This window comes from Podarcis pityusensis (genome assembly GCF_964106645.2).
Source record: "Podarcis pityusensis genome assembly, chromosome: 5".
Classification (NCBI taxonomy): domain Eukaryota; kingdom Metazoa; phylum Chordata; class Lepidosauria; order Squamata; family Lacertidae; genus Podarcis; species Podarcis pityusensis.
In genome coordinates this window covers 88,624,538-88,649,302 of record NC_138032.1, presented here as the reverse complement: position 1 = coordinate 88,649,302, position 24,765 = coordinate 88,624,538, and the positions used below count along the sequence as shown (strand labels likewise).

The 24,765-nt window shown below is 46.9% G+C and overlaps 1 protein-coding gene across 4 annotated transcripts in view; it reads left to right on the top strand.

The window, feature by feature from the left end:
- The window catches only part of LOC308477173 (uncharacterized protein), a 30,289-nt gene extending 5,524 nt beyond the window's left edge, over window positions 1–24,765 (top strand). The window contains exons 2-9 of one of the 4 annotated variants that reach the window (XM_081005560.1): window positions 1,374–2,158; window positions 7,147–7,308; window positions 11,236–11,419; window positions 13,688–13,839; window positions 14,207–14,233; window positions 16,782–16,900; window positions 22,158–22,264; window positions 22,740–24,765. In XM_081005560.1, coding sequence (XP_080861686.1) covers window positions 1,374–2,158; window positions 7,147–7,308; window positions 11,236–11,419; window positions 13,688–13,839; window positions 14,207–14,233; window positions 16,782–16,900; window positions 22,158–22,254 — 1,526 coding nt within the window. In that variant the 3' untranslated portion in view covers window positions 22,255–22,264; window positions 22,740–24,765. Of the gene's footprint in view, window positions 1–1,373; window positions 2,159–7,146; window positions 7,309–11,235; window positions 11,424–13,687; window positions 13,840–14,206; window positions 14,234–16,781; window positions 16,901–22,157; window positions 22,265–22,739 lie in introns of all 4 variants that reach the window. The other 3 variants (XM_081005559.1, XM_081005562.1, XM_081005561.1) reach the window with 3 other exon arrangements.

Here is a 24,765-nt window from a genome sequence, read left to right as displayed (position 1 = left end):
TAAATTATTATTATTATTATTCCATAGCTGGGGGGATGGGGGGACAAGCCATACTGAGGCTGGACCATCAACCTATGGGGCTGAGGTGTGCCCCTGGGCTGGCGGAGAGGCGCTGGTTCTCCTGGCCTGTGAGGCGGTGCGGATGCAGCAGGCAGGGGCCGGAGAGTGAGGGCACCGGTGGGAGCGGTGGCCAAGGCCCAGGCCAAGGAGAAGGAGGCTGCTTCTTCAGAGATGGAGGACGAGGCCAAGCCATGGTCAGTGTGGGCAGTGCATCCACTCTGCATTCCTGATGCGGCCATGACTGGCAGGCAATGTTAGGGCATGCAAGGGCAGTCCTGAGCTCTCCCACACCAATGTCTGCCAGCATGCCTCTCCCACGCCCCGCTACCCACAAGGGTTCCAGCCTGGTTGAGGGGGAGGGGGCATAGCTGTCAACCATCCCTTATTTGGCGGGAAACTCCCTTATCCCAGCGCCGTTTCCCGCTGCTGTCCCTTATTGATGATGTCCCTTAAATTTCCCAGGTTTCAAAGGAAGCAGCTCCTCTCCCTGCCGGCCAGGGAGGAGGGAGGCTCCAACTGTGTTGCTTGGCTGCCCAGCCCGGCCCCCTCCGGCCTCCTCTCACCAGGCTCAGCCCCCGGGAGCCCCTCCCCACTGGGACTGAGGATCCTTGAGAGGAGAGCGAGGGCAACCATAGAGAAAGCAGTTCAGAGAGAGGAGGAGGATGCGGAGGCACGGGCAGGTGTTCCAAGGGTTAACCATAGAGGGGGAAAGCGGGGGAAGGACTGCAAGCACTTCTCCCATAGATTTGTAGTGATAGACTAGCATAGATGGTCTGATCTGTGGGTTTACCTCGGGTGCTATTTCCCTCCCTTCCTCCCGCCCCGCCTGATGGAACTGGGAAATGCAGGTGGAGCATGAGAGAAAAGATACAGAACTGCAGCAGCATCTTCGTAGCTTAGACTTCGTTTTGTGCGAAAAGTGGTTGCTGCTTGTAGTTATTTAATTGCAGTGTTTCATCAGCTGGTGTCTTGAGCAGCAACCTCTGGAAATGAAGGGCTAAAAAGCGGCCCTGCTCTCCAAAATTATCTGGTCCCTTTTAACTTTGTGTTTCAGCTGGTTGACTAAAATCCCTTATTTTGGCTGCTGGTCCCTTATTTTCAAATCTGTAAGTTGACAGCTATGGGAGGGGGCTGCCACCACTCACCAAGGAGGAAGGGAGGCAGGAAAGGGCCCAAAGGAGGAAGCCCCCCCCATGCACCTGCCTCAACCCCAGCTGCCCAGCCCACCAAGGCAGCGCAACATTTGCCCCGCCCCAGGTGCCGGCAACCCACGGTATGCCACTGATACTTTATGGCTGCCCTCTCTTTTTTAGGCAAAAGGACCCCGCTAGCTGACAGCAGGGTGGTTCTGACCAATATGAAGATAATAAGCAACGATAAAAATCAAAGCGAAGGGCTAAGACCAGACCCTCCAACCACCTCCGACTCTGCAGCAGAACCTGGTCCTCCTGAATCAAGCGCCGCCCCAGAGCGTCCAGCAAGTTCAGCCATCATATGTGAGGCGCCAGCGAAAGCCGAGTGTATTACTACGCTCCCTGGCCTTGACACATTAACACCGAAACACCAGGTGCTGAGATTAGCCAAGTTTGAATCGGAAGACTCTGGTGTGGAGTTGCCGAGTGGGGCCAACTCTCCCTCGACACCCAAGGGCTCCGAGAAAAGCTTTGTGCTCCACAGCAGAGATCCTTCTTGTGACTCTGGGGTGCTGAGCGCCTCTTCTTCTCCAGCAGCTGACCACACAATCACGAGAGTGTGCAAAGACGCTGTAGATGCTTGTCTGTGCATGTCGGATGGCAAACCGGCAGCGGGACACCGCGCAGGGCAGTCTCCTGCAGTTTGCTTGGAGGATGGCACTGATTGCCCAGAGGGGGAAAATCCTGAACAGTCTTTTTTGGGTGGCAGCCAAGGAGAGCGCTTGGAAGAGAAAACCAGCGGATCCCTCCTCCCCACTAAACCTCCAGAAGAAGAGAAAAGACCTGGTGATGATTACGGAAAAGACAACTTCGAAGAGATGCTCCTGCAGGGGCACCCCCTGAGAAAATACCCCACAAGTGACAGTTTGGATGAGTACATGGACGAATGCTGTAGGCTGAGTAAGGTAAGATTCCTCTTTGGGTGAAATGCCCAGACTCTTCCTCAATTACCGTATTTTTTGCTCTATAAGACGCACCAGACTACAAGACGCACCCAGTTTTTGGAGGAGGAAAACAAGAAAAAAAATATTCTGAATCTCAGAAGCCAGAACAGCAAGAGGGACCGCTGCGCAGTGAAAGCAGCAATCCCTCTTGCTGTTCTGGCTTCTGTGATAGCTGCACACCCTGCATTCGCTCCATAAGACGCATGCACATTTCCCCTTACTTTTTAGGAGGGAAAAAGTGAGTCTTATAGAGCAAAAAAATACGGCAGTTATTGCGGAACAAAAGGCACCTTTTGGGCAAGTGAAATGCCCATTTCCTTGGGCGGTGTTATTTCACTTAACTGCACAATCCTAACCCTCTCTACTCAGAAGTAAGTCCTATTGAATTAAATGGGATTTACTCCCAGTTGTGGTGTTAGAATTGCAGCTCCAGTGGTTGATTATTCTGAGTTGTCTGTTCTGTATTCCAGTTTCCACACACTGTGTTGGTTTCCTAATAGAGAGGCTGTACGAGTGTGTTTTGTCGTGAGCTGTTTATGTGATTTCCAGACAGCTGTTTCTGAATGGAGGGCTGGAAGTTCTCCAGAATAACTGCAGAATACAGTGGTACCTCAGGTTACATACACTTCAGGTTACAGACACTTCAGGTTACAGACTCCGCTAACCCAGAAATAGTACCGCAGGTTAAGAACTTTGCTTCAGGATGAGAACAGAAATTGTGCTCCGGTGGCGCGGCAGCAGCAGGAGGCCCCATTGGCTAAAGTGGTGCTTCAGGTTAAGAACAGTTTCAGGTTAAGAATGGACCTCCAGAACAAATTATGTACTTAACCCGAGGTACCACTGTAATCTACTGAAAGATACCAGTGCAATTGCAATCGGCTTTCCACACTAAGCATTCTTCTAGAACACCTGTTTATTGAGCATTCATCCTGAACTGGGAGCAACCCAGCCAGATGGGCAGGGAATAATAATAATAATAATAATAATAATAATAATAATAATAATAATATCTGCTTGCATGAAGCTTATGTTCTAGAGCAGTGTTTCCCAGTGTGGGCACACACCCAGCAGGAGCAGGGACCGAGCAACAGGAGCTCACCCCGTTGCGGGGATTCAAACCGCCGACCTTCCGATCGGCAAGCCCTAGGCTCTGTGGTTTAACCCACAGCGCCACCCACATCCAACAAGCAGTTTAGGAAGCAATTAATTAAGGGGCTGCTGGGATGGAGAGCCAAGAAAATAGAAATTTGATTTGTGTGGCGGTTTACAGTGTTGAAGTGTTTGATTAAGTTGAATATGAGGATTAAAAGGAAGGAAACGTCAAGGGAAAGGACTTGTGTATTGGAACAGGAAATCATAGCATCATAGCATTGTAGCATTTGAAGGGACCTGAGGATAGTCTGGTCCAACTCTCTGGAATGCAGGAATATGCAGGTGGCCCTTGCGGGAATTGAACCTGCAACCTTCGCATTATCAGCACTACGCCCTAACCAACTGAGCTAACCTAAACTCTCCAGGTAGGACCATTTCACTCAGGCAGAAAGCACTCTGTGAAAGAAAAGGGTGTTGGCATTTTATTACACATGGCTTCTGGGATGCGGGTGGCGCTGTGGTCTAAACCACTGAGCCTCTTGGGCTTGCCGATCAGAAGGTCAGCGGTTTGAATCCCCGCGATGGGGTGAGCTTCCATTGCTCTGTCCCAGCTCCTGCCAACCTAGCAGTCCGAAAGCATGCCGGTGCAAGTAGATAAATAGGTACGGCTGTGGTGGGAAGGTAAACGGCATTTCTGTGTGCTCTGGTTTCTGTCACAGTGTTCCGTTGTGCCAGAAGCGGTTTAGTCCTGCTGGCCACACGACCCAGAAAGCTGTCTGTGGACAAACGCTGGCTCCCTCGGCCTGAAAGCGAAATGAGCGCCACAACCCCATAGTCACCTTTGACTGGACTTAACCGTCCAGGGGTCCTTTAACATGTGGCTCTAATGTAATGTGCACTTTACCACAAAGTTGGCTCTGGCTTAACTTTTCTGCAATACTTGCTTATTGCCCAGAATTGGTATTGTAAGGTAGTTTCTGCGGATGTTTTATAGATTCATGCATCAATCCCATCAAGTTAAGTTGCTATCCTGGACTATCCCCCCCCCCCCCCCGAATATGGGTTTATTGCCTGGAATGGGTATCAGAACAGTATTTGTAGACATTTTGTGGCTTACATCATGAGTCCCAGTTATATATGAGTAGTGGATTTGGCTGGTTTATTTAGCACAGAAGTTGGTTGTCCCAGGCCATTTTCCTCAAATACAGTCTACTGCGTAGAATGGGTTTTGGAACATTGGGTGGTATTCATGCAATGTTTACTCAGAGTAGACTTGTTGAAATTCATAGAGTTTGGCTCATGAATTTCAGTGGGTCTGCTCTGAATAAAACTTAAGTTGGCTAGATTTGATTTCCACGGACGTTTTGTTTCCATGGAAGTCAGTTTCAACTACTCAGGTATGGCATGAATAGTTGGTTTCGCTAGCTCAGAAGTTGGCACTCTGGGCTGTTTGGTTCTGGGTGTGAAGAGGTTAATAAAAGTATAATACCAGAATGGTTTTGGGTGTAAAATATTGTGTCCAAATGGGAAGAAGACTCAGATCCAGGGGAGTGGTGGTGGGACAAGGATGAGTGGTCAGAGGGAGAAGAGGGAGAGGACTTTGGGAGAAGGAGGTGTTGGAAGCTGAAGAGATAACAGAGCTCAGTTGGGAGAGTCTGTGGCAAAGAGAAGCCAGAATCAGAGGCCGAGATGACTCAGGCTGCTGAAGAGTCACGGGTTTCTCTCCTTCCTGCTGCAACAAATTCCCTTCCCAGCTGGTTTCCCAGCACCAGAAGGGGCATGAAAAGGGGTGGAGGAGATTTGGGCTTCATGAAGGTGCAGTCTTAAATTGCTTGGATAAAGCACTGGACAGGAGGGGACTCAGACAGCCGTGGGGAAGCAGGGACATTCAGTCTCAGCAACTGATTCATGGGAGAAGAGCTACTGTGGATGCGCCGCTGGTGCTCCTTAGGCCTGATGCTCAGCCCAGCCTGTGACGATCGCGTTCTTACTTCTAAAGAATTGACTCCGATTTTGAGTGATCTTTGTGATTTCCTGCAGGCGTGCTCTGTGGCACAACCCATCTCGCTGTTTTTGAAACAAGTTTTATTTATAAAGGGGCCGTTGCTTTTCCGTTCTGGCACTTCCAGCTTCCCAGTTTGAATTCACAGCGCTGTGAAGTTTCAGTGCAGCACTCCAGCATCACTGCTGGCAAATTTCCAGTTCTAAACATGTTTCTTGATGTAAAAAAATGTGACTCAAAGCTGCACACACACAAAAAATGCATAGCTGTGTGATAGTCAGGCCAATGTTTTAGGGTGGCCCTGGGGGCCTTCAGATCTCCTGCTCCTTCCCTCATTTTTAACCTCTCTCTCTCTCTCTCTCTCTCTCTCTCTCTCTCTCTCTCTCTCACTCTTACTCTCACTCTCTCTCTCTAAATTTGCTTGCAGCCCTGCTGGGCATGCTGCAAATCACAGTGCTGGAGAGACCACAGCAAACTAGCCTTTTTAATTTGCATCCATACACATACATTACCATATACACATTTATCCACACACTTAAATTACCATATACGCATTTGTGTTGTGGGCTTGTGCCCTGAGTCTTTAAAGTCCCCAGATTGTAGCCAGTGCTGGATTTAGGGCGCTGATCCAAGGGGGCGCAAAATTGAGAAGACCCATTTGGGGGTGCCAAATTTTTGCCTTGCTCAGGGTGGCATATTACCAAAGTCTGCCCCTGGTTGTAGCAGCACAGGCTACACATGCAAATTACAGTCACCTACCATGGTGCAATTTCCATTTTTTCCTTTTGAAAAGCCCTACATATTACCTTAAAAGGGACACGGGTGGCACTGTGGGTTAAACCACAGAGCCTAGGACTTGCTGATCAGAAGGTCAGCGGTTCGAATCCCCGTGACGGGGTGAGCTCCCGTTGCTCGGTCCCTGCTCCTGCCAACCTAGCAGTTCAAAAGCATGTCAAAGTGCAAGTAGATAAATAGGTACTGCTCCTGCGGGGAAGGTAAACGGCGTTTCCGTGCGCTGCTCTGGTTTGCCAGAAGCGGCTTAGTCATGCTGGCCACATGACCCGGAAGCTGTACGCCGGCTCCCTTGGCCAATAAAGCGAGATGAGCGCCGCAAACCCAGAGTCGGTCACGACTGGACCTAACGTTCAGGGGTCCCTTTACCTTTACCTTATGTATTACCTTGCCTATTTTGAATAACTGAAGCACAGTATCAAATTCAGAGAATGATGGGGAAATATGCTGGGCTTGCGTCTTCTCTGCACCCAAGCCAGTCTCTTGCTGTTCCAAATCTAGATATTATGTAGATGTTGAACCTCTTTGCCTACATGGGCAACATCCTTTGCATGGACTTAGCTGCATCAATGGGAGCAGTAAATTTCTGTTTCAATGGAGCATCTCCCAAGGACTATACAGTGGTACCTCGGGTTAAGTACTTAATTCGTTCCGGAGGTCCGTTCTTAACCTGAAATTGTTCTTAACCTGAAGCACCACTTTAGCTAATGGGGCCTCGTGCTGCTGTTGCGCCCCCAGAGCACGATTTCTGTTCTCACCCTGAAGCAAAGTTCTTAACCTGAAGCACTATTTCTGGGTTAGCGGAGTCTGTAACCTGAAGCATATGTAACCTGAGGTACTACTGTATAATATTTGATAATAATAATTTATCATTTATACCCCGCCCATCTGGCTGGGTTTCCCCTAGACTTAACTGAGCCACAGTCAAGCTGGTTAGAGTTGAGGATTCCTTGCGGATGCCAGTATAGGAGCAGTAGCTAGGTTGCAACGTTTTCTGGAAACATCATGTGTGTTTGAACCAAAAATACCTAACCTTTGTGGGGTGCTTTCTTCCTCATTGTAGGTGAACCAAGGAAATGCCAAGGCCCACGGCTCAGGCCTGGGTTACCTGGAACACATCTGCCAACTTATTGAAAAAATCGGGCAGCTACAGGAGCACAACCTGAGGTTACAGAAGCAAGTCAGCAGCTTGCAGAAGGAGCAGAAAGCAAACCAGCTAACAGAGGTAAGAAGAAAGGGCACAGGACTCCTTTTCGCCAGGTTGTAGATATGGCTCCCTTGCTATGCCAGCTGAACCTCTGCTTCTGCCTGTGCCCACCCAGCCAGAGGGGTGAAACCCTCTGCTCAAAAGCAAACATGGCAGGAAAAAAAGACAGAAGGCCCCACCACAGACCATAAATCAGAGATGGTACTAGTGTTTGGGTGTGGTTTTTCCCCTCAGCGGGAGAGAAGTTCTTTACTCCGCGTCTGGGAGTGATGTAAACTTCTGTCGTCCACCAGGTCTTTGCCTGAGTGAGTTCAGGATTTGATGTCAGTGTATGCCCTCATCCCAGCCACGATTCAACCCTTTTTTGTCCTGTTCTGCCGCGATAATTCTGCCAGCAGAACAGCTCTATTACGCCTGGGATGGATCTCAAGATCCTCTGGCATGGGTGGCCCTTCCATCACTTCCTAAATGTCCCTCAGCCAGCAAATCTCTGCAAGCTTGACTCCCAAATTTAATCTGAGCATCGAATCAGTTTGCTGCTTTCTGCTGTTTTGTAGTATTGGAAAGTTACCATAGAATCAAGTTGGAAGGCTCCTGCTGTCACGAAGAGTTATCCCGCAGTTCACCGGCTCAGTCTACACAAGCGAGATTATGCGTCTCTGTCAAGGTCACAGATCAGGACAGTGTTGGAGCTGAGAAAAGAATGTAATCTCTCAGCTTCCTCTTGATTAGTCATATCATTATCTCCTTCCTCAGTTTTGTCCTTTTGACGTCCATGCAGCTGGTTTTGTGCTCAGATTGTCTCCTGCCATCTCCCAAATCATCTCTTTTGTATTGTTCTAATCCAGGCATGTCCAAAGTCCAGCCAGGGGGCCCAATCTGGCCCGCTGGTCGGTTTAATCTGGCCTCTGTGGCAGTTTATTTTCTGGGTTAAAATCCTAAAACAACTTTTGGGTTAAGCTCAACAACTTCAATCCTAAAAAAAGGTCAACAACTTTGGTCGGCCCTCATGCATGTTCACTTCATCAAATTTGGACACCTCTGTATCTAATCTATTCTTTTTCTCATCCTTCTGATGCCGTTTTCAGCTGCAAAATCCAGCGATTTTTACCTGTGCTCCCCACATGGGACTTGGTTTTAGGGTCACGGCTATTCTCACAAGTTTTCAGATGGCATGATGTTGTGCATAGTGCCTATAGCGATTTTGTTCTGCAGAGAGTGTAGCACTATGTTGATTAATTTGAGCGGCATTGCCAAAGCCCATAATTACCTGGTTTAGAATATGATTTTGTCCAGCTCATAATGCATGCAAGCATTATGAATCATACAGAAGTTCTTTTCCACTTAGAAAAATGCAAAACAGAATTCTGCAAAATGAACAGAACGTGCTCTTAGCTGAAGTACTTTTTGCGCAATACACTAATCACAGCTCAGACTGAGTTAAACAAACATCTTTAAACACTGATTTAAATGCCCCTGCAAGCTATGGGGCAAGCCCGGGGAATCTCTGGAGCCAAACGTAGGGAGGGCAGAGGTACAAAAGAGTTGCGTAGTTCTTGAACTTCTCTGACCAAGTGCATGACCTGACTGATCTACATTGTAAAGGTAAAAAGGTACCTTTTACCTCTATATTGTTCACAAGGTGCAAACCTACCTAATTCTCACCCAAACCAGTAACTGAATGTAACAGAGCTTTGACGTGATCACTTCTCTCAGTTTTATGATGCAGTTCTCTGACCCAAACATGTGCAGAAAAAAGCACATATTAATTAAAATAATGTATGCATTAGATGAGATATTGCATGAAAAAAATTGCATGTATTAGGAGAAACACACATGAAAATGCATGCAGATTTTTACCTGCTGATTTTTTAAAATAAAATTTGCAAATTAATGCACAACTGATGGGCAAACTGAACAGAAGGATGGAAACAGGAGAGAAACTGAAATGGACAGATTTTGCCTTTTATCCTATGGCTGTACACACTAGCCTCTTTGCTTAGACCTAAAAGACAGGATCTCTCTGTACTTGTTAGTTCCAGATATCTTATTGTCAGGGCTTTTTTTCAGCCGACGTCTAAGGTGGGTGCCATTGCCATTCTAAGAGAACAAGGGAGAAGTTCATGGTGAGCTCTGGCACCTATTTTTCTAGAAAAATAGCACTGCTTATTGTTATAAGTATGGCTTCCTTGTTGTTGTTTGCCTCTCTTATCTCACACACAAAGAGAGATACCTTGATGACAACAGAGAGAGGTGCAGCTGATTCTCAAATGGCTCTCACATTCCAGGAGAGCCCTTCCACAGAGAGGCATCTCCTTCAGAGAAGCAAACTCCTTGGCCACTCAGCCAGCGCCATCAAGATAATCTCCAGATTCCCTGCTTCTTTCATTAACCTTCTCCTGGCCAAACCTCAGGCTTACAACCAAGAATTTTTAGCAATTTAGCAATTGCTAAAAATTGGAAAAAAGAAATTGCGCCAACAAAAAAGGAATGGCAAGACAAACTGATAGAGTATATTGAACTGGCTAGATTAACAGAGGCAATTAGACAAGAGTTTCAAAAAGCATGGGGGAAATGCAGAGAATACATGTTCACGTTTAATGAGGGTGGATTTCTGTATGGGGGGGTTTATGTTATGTTGTAAATAAAATTTCCAATAAATAAAAAAATAAAATAAATAAGAATTGCACGGCTGTAAGGGAGCCATCTTAAAAAGTATCATCAGGTTACATATGCTTCAGGTTACAGACTTCACTAACCCAGAAATAGTGCTTCAGGTTAAGAACTTTGCTTCAGGATGAGAACAGAAATCGGGCTCCGGCGGCGCAGCAGCAGCAGGAGGCCCCATTAGCTAAAGTGATGCTTCAGGTTAAGAACAGTTTCAGGTTAAGAACGGAACTCCGGAACGAATTAAGTACTTAACCTGAGGTACCACTGTACTGCCCCAGTAAAGATACACACAGTCAATAAAAACAACCCGGCCACTTGTTGGAAGTGTCGGAAAAAGAGAGGGGACTTTTTTCCACACGTGATGGGAATGTCATATGGCATATGCTAAAGAAATATTGGGGGGAAATAAAAAGTCAACCAAAAAAGTATTTTAAGTTATGTGGAAGGTTCAGTGAGGTGGGAGCATAAAGGATTGGTTTCTTATATGCTGGAAGCAACTAGAATTCTATATTCCATCAGTATCCAGACATTACATACGAAGATAGATTGTTATTAATTTTAAATGTGATATTAATCGATTTGTTGTCATCTTACTTTCCGTTTGTTGAGCTTCTTGTTAAAGCAGACATACAGTGGTACCTCTGGTTACGTACTTAATTCGTTCCGGAGGTCCGTTCTTAACCTGAAATCGTTCTTAACCTGAAGCACCACTTTAGCTAATGGGGCCACCACGCCACTGCCGCATGATTTCTGTTCTTATCCTGAAGCAAAGTTCTTAACATGAGGTAATATTTCTGGGTTAGCGGAGTCTGTAACCTGAAGCGTCTGTAACCCGAGGTACCACTGTATAATGTACCATATTTTAAGTGGTAATATAACATGCATAACAGTGCATATGAAAATATTGAAGGGATTTTACCGCTCTGAAATGCTTATTATGGATAACTTCACAAAGAAACTGGTATCTGGAGCAGAAATTAGTTACTTAGGAATGTCAAAATCGTATTTTATGTTTGTAGAATGGAACATACAACTGAAGAACTGCAAGAAGGGTCTCCAAAGGGTCTCTGTGTTCTGGGGTGAAGTTTCACTATACAGTATTCCTAGATTATGTTAGGCACGTTTATTTTGGCCAGACAGTTCCTAGGGAAGAAGCTCGCCATCTCTCCCATGGAATTCCAGCAATTTGTTTGTGCTATCTTGTGGCGCCAAGTTGCATACTCCTGACTAGCTGCAAATTAAACTCAGGCATATCTCCTCTTTCACCTGGCGTAGGAGTGTTTTCTACAGCATTGCTCCTGCGGAGCTGCCAGGATTTTGTTGAGCTCACACCAAGAAGGGAAGATTTTTTTTCCTGGGAAGAGCCGACCGCACAGCCTATTGGTGCAGAACGGAAACATGTCCGACCTCTCAATCATTCCAGAAGGAGGAGGAGGAAGCAGTGACAAAACAAGCAAAGGTAGGTTTCTGTCTTCTGGCCCACTGACCTTAATGTATAATGCACTTGTTATGGAATAGGTCTTAATCGGCGGCCACAGTCGTTCAGTGGGTGAACGCAATAGGACATTATTGAGTAGACATGGGCAACATTAAACAAAGCACATGCTTTTCACCAGATGTTCTCCCAGATAATTCCTTTCTAGCACAGCCATCACTTTAACAGGGGCAGTAACAGACCCTCCAAGTGTCCCTGTTCTTCAGGGACAGTCCCAGATTTACAGAAGCTGTCTCAGTTTCTGGTTTGATCCCAGAATGTCCCGCTTTTCCTTAGGACGTCCCTATTTTCATCAGAGAAATGTTGGAGACTATGGTAAAGGTAAAGGGACCCCTGACCATTAGGTCCTGTCGTGACTGACTCTGGGGTTACGGCGCTCATCTCGCTTTATTGGCCGAGGGAGTCGGCGTACAGCTTCCAGGTCATGTGGCCAGAATGACTAAGCCACTTCTGGCGAACCAGAGCCGCGCACGGAAATGCCGTTTACCTTCCTGCCACAGTGGTACCTATTTATCTACTTGCACTGGTATGCTTTTGAACTGCTAGGTTGGCAGGAGCTGGGACTGAGCAACGGGAGCTCACCCCGTTGCGGGGATTTGAACCGCCGACCTTCTGATCGGCAAGTCCTAGGCTCTGTGGTTTAACCCACAGCGCCACCCGCGTCCCTCCACTTTTCCTTAGGACATCCCTATTTTCATCGGCGAAATGTTGGAGGGTATGGAGTTCTGCAACCCCCGAGCCAAGGAGATAAGTAACTGTACAACCTTTAGAAATCATCTGAAGGCAACCCTGTATAGGGAACGTTTTTTTAAAAAACGATTACTCTTTCATTATATTTTATATATGTTGGAAGCTGCCAAGAGTGGTTGAAGCAATCCAGTCAGATGGGCAGGGTATGAATTATAACTATTATTATTATTATTATTCATGTCCCTGTTTTCATCAGAGAAAGGTCGGAGGGGAGGCAGTAACTTTGGCCTGGATCTCTGAGTGACCAACACATCATGGCATTCTCTAGCTTAGTCTTTGCATATGCTGTGTATCTCCTTCAGGGCTGGCCCTGCCATTAGACAGAATGAGTTGGCTAGGAAGTGGCAGCAAGGTGTTAACAGCATAGAGCTGAATGTGCCAGGAGGCCTGTCCTGTGCTCCCTAAACCAGTGATGGCCAAAGTTGGCCCTCCTGCTGTTTTGGGACTACAATTCCCATCATCCCTGACCATGGGTCCTGTTAGCTAGGGATGATGGGAGTCGTAGACCCAAAACAGCTGGAGGGCCAAGTTTGGCCATCACTGCTCTAATCTATCCTGCTGCTCTCAGTTGCAGCGGAGAGTGCTTTCTCATCAAAAGGACTGAAGTAAGATTCAATACTTCAAGTCTGGTTGGCATTTGTGCATGGAGTGGAAAGCGGGGGGTGGGGGGGAGGGAGAGACACCATCTTATCCTTTGCCTCAGGCGGTGAGATGTCTTGAACCAGTCTAAATCTCCCTTTGCCATTGCACAAGAAGACAACGGCAGCAAACGTACACTTTGTCGTTTAGTCGTGTCCGACTCTTCGTGACCCCATGGACCAGAGCACGCCAGGCACTCCTGTCTTCCACTGCCTCCCGCAGTTTAGTCAAACTCATGCTGGTAGCTTCGAGAAAACTGTCCAACCATCTCATCCTCTGTCGTCCCCTTCTCCTTCTGCCCTCCATCTTTCCCAACATCAGGGTCTTTTCCAGGGAGTCTTCTCTTCTCATGAGGTGGCCAAAGTATTGGAGCCTCAGCTTCAGGATCTGTCCTTCCAGTGAGCACTCGGGGCTGATTTCCTTAAGAATGGATAGGTTTGATCTTCTTGCAGTCCATGGGACTCTCAAGAGTCTCCTCCAGCACCATAATTCAAAAGCATCAATTCTTCAGCGATCAGCCTTCTTTATGGTCCAGCTCTCACTTCCATACATCACTACTGGGAAAACCATAGCTTTAACTATACAGACCTTTGTTGGCAAGGTGATGTCTCTGCTTTTTAAGATGCTGTCTAGGTTTGTCGTTGCTTTTCTCCCAAGAAGCAGGCGTCTTTTAATTTCGTGGCTGCTGTCACCATCTGCAGTGATCATGGAGCCCAAGAAAGTAAAATCTCTCACAAACGTACACTAGGCGCTCGCTTTTCTAACTCTGAACAGTTGTAACAGCTGGTAAAAAGCAAGACGACATAAGCTACCTGTTTACATCGGTCAATCTTCTGACTGCAGGCAGAGATGTTCGCCTGGATCCGGAAAATAACCAGCTGATAATGGACTTACAGCTGTCGAATGGAAAGAAAAGTGGACAGAATGAGTGCAGGGATGGATACTGTGTGACTGACGGCCAAGCTCAGCTCCTAAAGGAGTCAGCCATGAAAACGGTGAGCGATATATGTTCACGTGGCATAGGTTTTTGTGGACTGGACCCCACTTTGTCGGACGCACTTTTACAGTGGAAGCTGGTTCTGCAGCAGCTGCTATTGCACATTCCTACCTATCTTCTCATGTTGTCTGCAGAGGAACAGCTCTCATAATAATACTGGATGATATCAAGATAAATTTCGATTACATCCTAACAGGGCAATGCTTTGTGCTGGGTGGGGTGAGTAGGGTGGGGGTTAGATTTCACCCTCGACCTGCTTCCCTTAAACAGCTTTGCGCTGTTCATACGGTGGCTGGAAGGCTTTAGAGCGGATTCTAAGGCGTACTCCCAATATTAATTCTATGCTCTCTTCTTTTTATTTCTAGGGCTTTGACATTAGCAGAAATACCTCGGTAAGTAATCACTTTGGGAAAGCAATTCATACCAAATTTCCCCTTGGATGCTGCTGCTGCTACCATCCCTTGTTTCCCTACTTTCTCCTCCCTCTGCTGAAATGAAGATTGCGCCTGGCTCAGAGCAGGAGCGTTCCTTTGTCATATATATGGATGCGGGTGGTGCTGTGGGTTAAAACACAGAGCCTAGGACTTGCCGATCAGAAGGTTGGCGGTTCGAATCCCCGCAACGGGGTGAGCTCCCGTTGCTCGGTCCCTGCTCCTGCCAATCTAGCAGTTCGAAAGCACATCAAAGTGCAAGTAGATAAATAGGTACCACTCCGGCGGGAAGGTAAACGGCGTTTCTGTGGGCTGCTCTGGTTCGCCAGAAGCAGCTTAGTCATTCTGGCCACATGACCCGGAAGCTGTACGCCGGCTCCCTCGGCCAATAAAGCGAGATGAGCGCCGAAACCCCAGAGTTAGTCACGACTGGACCTAATGGTCAGGGATCCCTTTACCTTACACACACACACACACACACACACACACATATATATAACTTTAGAGAGCCACATGCAATTATGCACTGATATTAATTATGCACTAATAGCATACAGAATATCCTGTTAAGTAGAGTAAGAGGGCAAATTCCTTGTGGAACACACAAAAAACACTGCATATTCCTGCTGTGTGGTGGTGTGATGGGGATTATGCCATCTGGCAAGTGGCTCTTGCTTCTGAAGGCAGAATGGAACTCATGTATGACACCACTCCATTTCTCAGATAGGGAATAATAATAATAATAATAATAATAATAATAATAATAATAATAATAATAATTTTTTATTTATACCCTGCCCTTCCCAGTTTAAAAACCGGGCTCAGGGCGGCTAACAGCAAATATAAAACATTGATTAAAAATGCGATTTAAAAACAGCATAAAATACAACATAGATAAATACAACATAAAATAGGTAAAAGGTAAAGGGACCCCTGACCATTAGGTCCAGTCGCGGACGACTCTGGGGTTGCAGTGCTCATCTCACTTTACTGGCCAAGGGAGCCGGTGTACAGCTTCCGGGTCATGTGGCCAGCATGACTAAGCCGCTTCTGGCGAACCAGAGCAGCACACGGAAACGCCGTTTACCTTCCCGCCGGAGCGGTACCTATTTATCTACTTGCACTTTGACATGCTTTCGAACTGCTAGGTTGGCAGGAGCAGGGACCGAGCAATGGGAGCTCACCCCATCGCCAGGATTTGAACCGCCGACCTTCTGATCGGCAAGCCCTAGGCTCTGTGGTTTAACCCACAGCACCACCCGCGTCCCTACAACATAAAATACAACAGCATAAATACAACATATCATGAAATATTTTATAATCCGTGTATATAGGCACCTTCTTAAAACTCTTGAACAGGTTAAAAATCAAAAGCACCTAATCAGTATGGTCCTCAGTGCTAGCCTAGTTTCACTGGAGGCTCCTCCAGAGACATGTGAATGGGCAATGCAAGTCCCCTCTTGTTCACTAGTGCCTCTTAAATAACTCAGTTTCTCCAGACGACCTGCTTATCCAGGACTGATCCTGATTTGCTTGCACTGTTAGAGTATGCCTGGCCTTTATTGAATTTTTGTTCCGATACGCTTCTGACAATAAGCATTCATCCAAATTTGCTTGCAGAGTGTTGACAGGACTTCCTATCCATCATACATTCATTCAATACCTTTCGATGCACTCCCTCATCATTTCCAAACCACAAAGGTAAAGGTAAAGGGACCCCTTGCCATTAGGTCCAGTCATGGCTGACTCTGGGGTTGCGGCACTCATCTCGCTTTATTGGCCAAGGGAGCCAGCGTTTGTCCGCAGACAGCTTCCGGGTCATGGGCCAGCATGACTAAGCTGCTTCTGGAGAACCAGAACAGTGCACGGAAACGCCATTTACCTTCCCGCCGGAGAGGTACCTATTTATCTACTTGCACTTTGACGTGCTTTCGAACTGCTAGGTTGGCAGGAGCAGGGACCGAGCAACGGGAGCTCACCCCGTCGCGGGGATTCGAACCGCCGACCTTCTGATCGGCAAGTCCTAGGCTCTGTGGTTTAACCCACAGCACCACCCACATCCCTACCACAAAAACCACAAAAGCCTGCTTTAAAAAAAGAAGAAGGTGTGACTGCTGCGCTAGGGTGACATTGTGCTTTAATCGCACAAACCTAAAGTTCCACTATGTGAGCAAATTCCTCCTGTTAAATGCTGCCAGCCCAGAGGCACCCGCAGCTATTGCATGCTTTTTTTCCTGGGCTGTGTTTCTCACAATGCCAGCATATTATCACAGATCATCCTTTTACAGTATACCGGAAGCTGCTGCCGTTGCAAATTATATCCTATGTCTCAAAATAACTGACTGTAAAGAGGCTACTCTGAACCTTTTTTGAGAAAAAGAGATTTCACCTTCCAAGTATGCGCCTTGTGTTTACCAGTTGCGTGGGGACCATGTGCAAGCTTACCGTAGGTAGGAACCGTTTTCATGTTCACTCGCCTTGTGCTAAAATGGCTTTGCATATTCCGCAGGGTGACAATCTGGCCTGGGGAAGAATGAGAGACCTCCTGAGAAAGAGTAGGGGAAGGAACCAGAGCAGGCTGGGCTTGTCATCAGCTGCCTTGAAAAGGTCATGCCCTCAGCTCTATAGGTAAGTTTCCTAGGGTTGTGGCTACACTCAGGTGTTAACGGGTCACTGTTTCCATGTTTGTGAACTTTCATCCACACTCTCATGAACGCTCTCAGTTTAAGGCCTCTGATATTTGTCTCAGTGTTTCCTGCGCTTGAGAAAGTGTGGTTGCCACTAGGATAAGGGAGGATGTTGAATGCTGTCAAAAAGATAAAAAATAGAGATGCAGAGCAGCTTCACATCCACAGTAAACTCCGGTGTGGCTGAGACCTAGGATCTGAACATTCATTTGAGGGTGCAAGGGTGATGGGGGGCAGCAAAGATTCTGGGAGGCCCTGTTCTGGACCGCATGCTGTTTACTGCACATTGTAGAACTACAGTGGTTTAGTAACTGGACTCCTAAACTTGGACCAATTCAGGAGAGTGGGCTTCAAAGTCCTGTCCGCATATGATGGAGCAAGCTTGTTCTCTTCTGCTCTGGAGGGTAGAACTCAAACCAATGGCTTCAAATTACGAGAAAGGAGATTCCAACTAAACGTCAGGAAGAACTTTCTGACAGTAAGAGCTGTTCAACAGTGGAATGGTCTCCACTGGGAAATTGTGGACTCTCCTGTGGACGTTTTTAAGCAGAGGCTGAACGGCCACCTGTCATGGATTAGTTGAGATTTCTGCATTGCAGGGGGTTGGATGAGATGGCCCTTGGGGAACCTTCCAACTCTATGGTTCTATGAAATCAAAGATAATAATGATAACAATAACACTTTTATTGCCATTGTACAAGCTGTGTACATTGAAATTAAATGAGCTTCCCTCCCCAACACTCAACCTCTTATTGTACAACACACCACCTCACAAGTCAATTTCGCTATGTTATTTCCCGTTCAACAGCCTAGCAGCCCACGGATAGAAGCTATTTTTTAGCCTGTTGGTATGGCTGATTATAAGGGACGTGTGTGGCGTTGTGGGTTAAACCACAGAGCCTAGGGCTTGCTGATCAGAAGGTCGGTGGTTCGAATCCCTGCAACGGGGTGAGCTCCTGTTGCTTGGTCCCTGCTCCTGCCAATCTAGCAGTTTGAAAGCACCTCAAAGTGCAAGTAGATAAATAGGTACCACTTCGGCAGGAAGGTAAACAGCATTTCCGTGTGCTGCTCTGGTTCGCCAGAAGTGGCTTAGTCATGCTGGCCACATGACCCGGAAGCTGTACACCGGCTCCCTCGGCCAATAAAGCGAGATGAGCGCCGCAACCCCAGAGTCGGCCACGACTGGACCTAATGGTCAGGGGTCCCTTTACCTTTACGGCTGATTATACTTCTAGATCTCCTGCCTGAGGGTAGAAGATTAAAGAGGTGATGGCTGGGGTGTGAGTCATCCCTGAGAATTTTTCTCGCTCTCCTAAGGCAACGATCCCTTGCAATGTCATCTAGCCGACTCAAGGGACAGCCCATGATATCATGTGCTGTATTCCCCACCCTCTGTAGAGACTTTCTGTCCATGGCTGTCAGGCCAGCATACCACAATATGATACAATATGAAAGGACACTTTCTATTGTGGACCGGTAAAAGGAGTTCATCAGCTGTTGTTTAACATTATTCTTTTGCAAGACCCGGAGGAAATGGAGTATCTGTTGGGCCTTTCTGACCACGTGAGTTGTGTTGACTTTCCAAGTGAGGTCCTCACTAAGGTAAACTCCCAGGAATTTAAAGGAGGAGACTCTCTCCACACAGCGCCCCTGACATACAACGGGGCAGAGCCTGGATAAGCTGCTGTAGTTCTGCATTGGGCAGCTCACCAATAAAAGATGAGGGTTATTAAGCATTCTTCCTGAACATGAAGGTCAGGTTTGGAGCTCTCCTTGCCATTCTCATCAGGCTGGCTGAGATGAGGGAGATGCCACTGAACCCTTCTCTGAAGGAATTGCATTTGGCTGCCTCAGTTCAGGGTTTAAAATGGGCCTTAAATGTTACCTCTTCCAGGCTGACTTCCTTAATGTGTTATAGACTATGTGACTGTGAGCCATTTCTTCCCTCCCTCCAATACTGAAATCCTGTGGTTTCGCCTAAGTTTACAATGCATAAGTGTTTTCATAGAATTACAGAACCGGAAGGGAACTTGAGGCTCATCTGGTCCAATCGCTGCAATGCAATAACATGCAGCTGTGGAGCTGTGGGTTAAACCACAGAGCCTAGGACTTGCCGATCAGAAGGTCGGCGGTTCGAATCCCCGCGACAGGGTGAGCTCCCGTTGCTCGGTCCCTGCTCCTGCCCACCTAGCAGTTCGAAAGCATGTCAAAATGCAAGTAGATAAATAGGTACCGCTCTGGCGTTAAGGTAAACGGCGTTTCCGTGCGCTGCTCTGGTTCGCCAGGAGCGGCTTAGTCATGCTGGCCACATGACCCGGAAGCTGTACGCCGGCTCCCTCAGCCAATAAAGCGAGATGAGTGCCGCAACCCCAGAGTCGGTCACGACTGGACCTAATGGTCAGGGGTCCCTTTACCTTTATTCCATATGAGGATTGAACCTGCCACCTTGCCATTATCAGCACCATGCTCTAACCAGCTGAGCTATCCATGCACTGATTTCTTCTAATAAATTACATTGATTTGCTGTCTATCTATCTTGACAAGCTTTCTGCTGTTGTTTGAGGTGTCTATTAAGCTATGTATCTCCTCCATTTTGCAAAGGCACAGCCCTGAATGGTGTCCACGGAATACTTTAAATAAATATGTAAAATATGAACCATAGCAATGGCAATGATGAGGCTGACAATACTTGGCAATCATCAGTATGCGGATGATACCCAGCTCTACCTCTCTTTTAAATCAGAACCAGTGAAGGTGGTGAAGGTCCTGTGTGAGTGTCTGGAGGCGGTTGGAGGATGGATGGCAGCTAACAGATTGAGGTTGAATCCTGACAAGACAGAAGTACTGTTTTGGGGGGACAGGAGGCGGGCAGGTGTGGAGGATTCCCTGGTCCTGAATGGGGTAACTGTGCCCCTGAAGGACCAGGTGCACAGCCTGGGAGTCATTTTGGACTCACAGCTGTCCATGGAGGCGCAGGTCAAATCTGTATCCAGGGCAGCTGTTTACCAGCTCCATCTGGTACGTAGGCTGAGACCCTATCTGCCTGCAGACTGTCTCGCCAGAGTGGTGCATGCTCTGGTTATCTCCCGCTTGGACTACTGCAATGCGCTCTACGTGGGGCTACCTTTGAAGGTGACCCGGAAACTACAACTAATCCAGAACGCGGCAGCTAGACTGGTGACTGGGAGCGGCCGTCGAGACCATATAACACCAGTCTTGAAAGACCTACATTGGCTCCCAGTACGTTTCCGAGCACAATTCAAAGTGTTGGTGCTGACCTTTAAAGCCCTAAACGGCCTCGGTCCAGTATATCTGAAGGAGCGTCTCCTCCCCCATCGTTCTGCCCGTACACTGAGGTCCAGCTCCGAGGGCCTTCTGGTGGTTCCCTCACTGCGAGAGGCCAAGTTACAGGGAACCAGGCAGAGGGCCTTCTCGGTAGTGGCGCCCGCCCTGTGGAACGCCCTCCCATCAGATGTCAAAGCGATAAACAACTACCTGACATTCAGAAGACATCTGAAGGCAGCCCTGTTCAGGGAAGTTTTTAATATGTGACATTTTAGTGTATTTTTTATCTTTGTTGGAAGCCGCCCAGAGTGGCTGGAGAAACCCAGCCAGATGGGCGGGGTACAAATAAATTATTATTATTATTATTATTATTATTATTATTATTATTATTATTACTACTACTGTAGCATACATCTGAGTTTATGCTGGCCCATATAGGCTGGGAGCTGCAACCACCCACATTTTCCAAGTTCTTGTTTGTTTTTCGTTTTCTTGGGGTTTTTTGGCCATGGACAGAGGAAACGGATTATCTTGTTTGCATACGCAGATGTGTTATGCAACGCTGCAAACCCCCCATGTCTCTTTAGATGGGGATTCTGCCAGAGCCCAGGGTCTTTCCTGAAATGACTGTCGGTGTCTTTTGATTTCCAGTGGGATAAGCAGCTGTTTAATCATTCCGCCTGGGATTCTCCTGTCGTGTGCACTTGAATATCAAATACACCTGGTATTTACACTCCGGACTCCAGTTGCAGCTGTGTAGTCCTTTATTGGCCTCCCCCACCCCCAGAGCAGCTTCACAGCTGGAACAGAAAACTGGGTTGGGACAGACAGGCGTCCTGCTATTGTTTGAGCAGCTGAAACAAATACAGAGGCGGAAGAGATCAAAATGGGTGCTGTGAGCAAAAACAGCTGGGGACCAAACAAGCAGATGTGGACATTTCTTGAAATATGGACTGGAAGCCCAGCTTACCTTCCTTCTGAGAAAGGGCAGCTCCTAATTTCATTTATGAACAGCAGTTTCACCTTCTGCGCCCCAAACTGCTCTCACTTGTGTACTACATGCAACAGAATATATTGTTGATCTACAGCAAAAGAAAAGCAGAGTGCCTAAACATCTGCTGCTATACATTATCCCTTTACCTCAGTGGAAGAACTACTGTATTTTTCGCCCCATAGGGCGCACCTAGTTTTTTTTTGGGGGGGGGGGATAAAGAAAAAAAATATATCCCCCCCCCCCCGGGACGGGGCTGGGGCGGGTGAAGCCCGAGCTTCCCCCGACCCCAGAACAGGCTGCTATCCGCAAGCCTAGGGAGTCTTGCGGGAAGTTGCGCCGGTCTCCCCAGGCTTGTGGATATCTGCCCGAAGCCCGGGGCGCGCTACTCAGCATGCCCCGGGCTTCGGGATGCAGGCAGCTCTCCGCAAGCCTTGGGAGACCGGCATGACTTTCCGCCGGTCTCCGACTGCTTGCGGAGAGCTGCCCGAAGCCTGGAGAGAGAGAGGGGTTGGTGCAAGGAGAGTTGGCCAGCAGCAAAGGTGGGATGAATCACATTTTGACCCAATTTGAATTTGAAGGCATCTTGGCCCAGCTCCTACCCTGCACTGGTTCCTGGTCGTTGAAGAGTGACAGTGCCTCCTTATAGCAGGGTGGATGTAACGTTCATGTTTATCTGTTTCTCCCGTGCCGGTTTGCTTGTTTCTCAGTGCAGCGAGGGATTGGGCAGTAGATTGTTTTTACCCCCGATAACTATTTTTTGAAAGCTTACACAAATGTTTTGAAGAGCAGCTGTTTTGGAGTATGGGTGGAAAATATCTGGTGCCAGGTGTGTCTGTTTTATCATCCAACAACATGCGGAAAATTACAGCCGTTATTGCCAGTGCTTTGTATTAACAGTAACTTTTACCTGTCTGTTCAGGCCAGATTCTGCTTGTTTGGATTTAAGGAAAACAGAGAGGAACTCGATGATTGCCTTGGGACAAAGTTCAAAGAATGAAAGCCTTTGGCCTTTCTGACTGGACAGAGGTAAGAGAGCCAGAAAATGGCTGAACAGAATTCCCCCCACCATGACACAGTGATGATATATAACCAACCCTTTGTGGCCATTTTCAACGTCCAAAATGAAGGGAGCTAGCGCTAGCAGACCCTGCTGTCAAAGTTCAAATGCAAGACCTGATCTTTCAAGGACTCCTTGTTCAGATGCACGGAACAAGGTGTTGGAGAAGTTAGGGAAACCAATCTAAATGATCGGGGGAAGGAGGGAGAGAGCAGCGAGGAAAAAGAAAGGAAGCAATTGCTTCTCAAAAGGTTATTACCTCTGCCGCAGGCCCCCAACTTTAAAGACAAGGTATTTTGTAGTTATTTGTCAGATAATAAGTAGCATGGTTGGTTATGCGGCCATAGCATTGTCTTCTGCGATTTGGTAAAAATACTGGAGGTGAGAACACTTGATTCTACCGACCAATTACACTTACTTTTGCTTACTGCGTCTTTGTTTCAGAAAGAAAAGCGTTTGAGTTCCGAAGGTTGCGATGCTGAGACTTGTCAGAAATTGCTTGGTTTATAACCCTCCAGAATGACTGGGTAAACGGATTCTTTCTGAGAAGCAAGTTGGTTCCTGTGTAATTTAAACTTACGTATCCAGATATAGTTGGCCGCAGTAACTGTATTACGTTACTTTCCAAAGGGGTAGCCTGCATTAGACTGTTGTACCAAAATCAAAGAAAGAAAACAAATGTACTACGCGCTGTGGAATAGAGCCAATTTCATCCTACATATGTACTCTTAATACCTGGACTTGGTATATCGTTTGTTCTAAGCAGCCAATGGCTGCCAGTTCTCTGGCGTTAACTTCTTCAGACTCGTTCGCTTTTTAGTTCTACCTTCACATTGGCCAGATCACGCAGCAACAGCGTAAGAGTAGTTTAAAAGTAATGGTGGGAAAAGGAATTTTGCAAGGAAGCAGGAGCCGGTTTATTCCTTTAAGCAAAACTGTGCTCGTTTTTTTTGGTTGTGATTAAGAGAGAGGGAAAGTGGCAAGAGAATGTTGTGAAACGGTGGGCATTGTTACAGGAGAAAATGTGGCTTTGCCCGATATCTCCGTTAAAAGACAAACCAACCTAAATGAGAAGCAAGTGGTTATGCAGGAGAACGGAGAAGTGTTCTGGGAGGGTGTTTATAACCCTCCAAAAGGCCAAAACCTGCATGGGTATTTGACAACAGGGTGAAATGAAAAGCAGTATCTAGGTGGTGCCCACTGAGAGTCGATGAAACCATGTTACATGCAAGAGCTCAACAGCGCAGAGGCTTACAGCAAGCAGGGAATCCCATTTCACCAGTGGCCAGGATGGGACGGGGGGTTTCAGCAGTGGTAGCACAACCTGGAACGATTAAGATTGCATGTTGGGCATCACCATTTGACTTGTAAAAATGTCCTCTGATGGTAAAACAGTCCTTAGCTTTTATATGCACAATTTTTTTTTTAATAAAACAAGCCAGCCTCCTCTTCTTTTTATATTGTATGGAAGATGATACATTTTCATAAATATATTTAAAGAATGATATATAGTATGTTTAATTTTGAGGATCAAACTAGATGCGACTTGAGGAGTGAAAAGGTGCCTAGCCTATATTCCACACCCTGTAATACAAGGTGCTTCACCAAAAAATCAGGAAAAGATTTCCTGTACAGATTTATGTTGACTGCATGTACAGAAAAGCCTGTAGAGAAATTGCTAAGCTAGACTATATAATGTGCAATTGGCCAAACTATATATCGGGGGTAGCTAACCCTTCTTGACCCAAGTTTTGCATTCGAGGTTCGCCATTCCTCGGGAGTCACAAGATGTGTTTTCACATATGCAAACTGCACATTCACGCTAAGATTCCAACATCTTTTACTCTGCTTTAAAGGAGCCACAGCAGTTTGGAATGGTGCTCAGAGGAGAAAGATTACTGTTTTCCAATTGCACCATTTCTTCTAACTGAATCTTCACTCCCTGGAAAAAGTTGAGATTAACCTCCAAGGGATAAAAAGGCAGGTATTTGAATTAGGGAAATGGCTGTTAAGATATTGTCCAGAAAGCTGAAAATCGGCGCACAAATAAAACATGACACCCTGACTGCGAGGAACGTCCGAATCACGGGCACTTTGTCAACAATCTCTGTGATCCACGAATGTTACCTTGTAGTAACAGGCTACCATTGAGCAGGGTTAATTGAATTATTTCTACAAGTGGTCCTAGCTAGTGACAAACATTACCACCCATAGCATCAAGATAGGTTGTCGATATAAATAACTCACAAAGCTGAAATTCTGTGGGGCTCCTATATCAGAAAGCCACCCAGACAGCCCCGGGTGGGTATAAGAAAATGTCTATAAGAATTGGGGGACAATTGGAAGTACACTTCAAAGGAAAGCTCAGTCTGGATCACATCACTATTCAGTATTGCTAAGGGGCTAAGCTGAAATTCACCAGTGTACATTTGAGTCACCATCATTTAAAAATTAGGATTATTATTTTTTT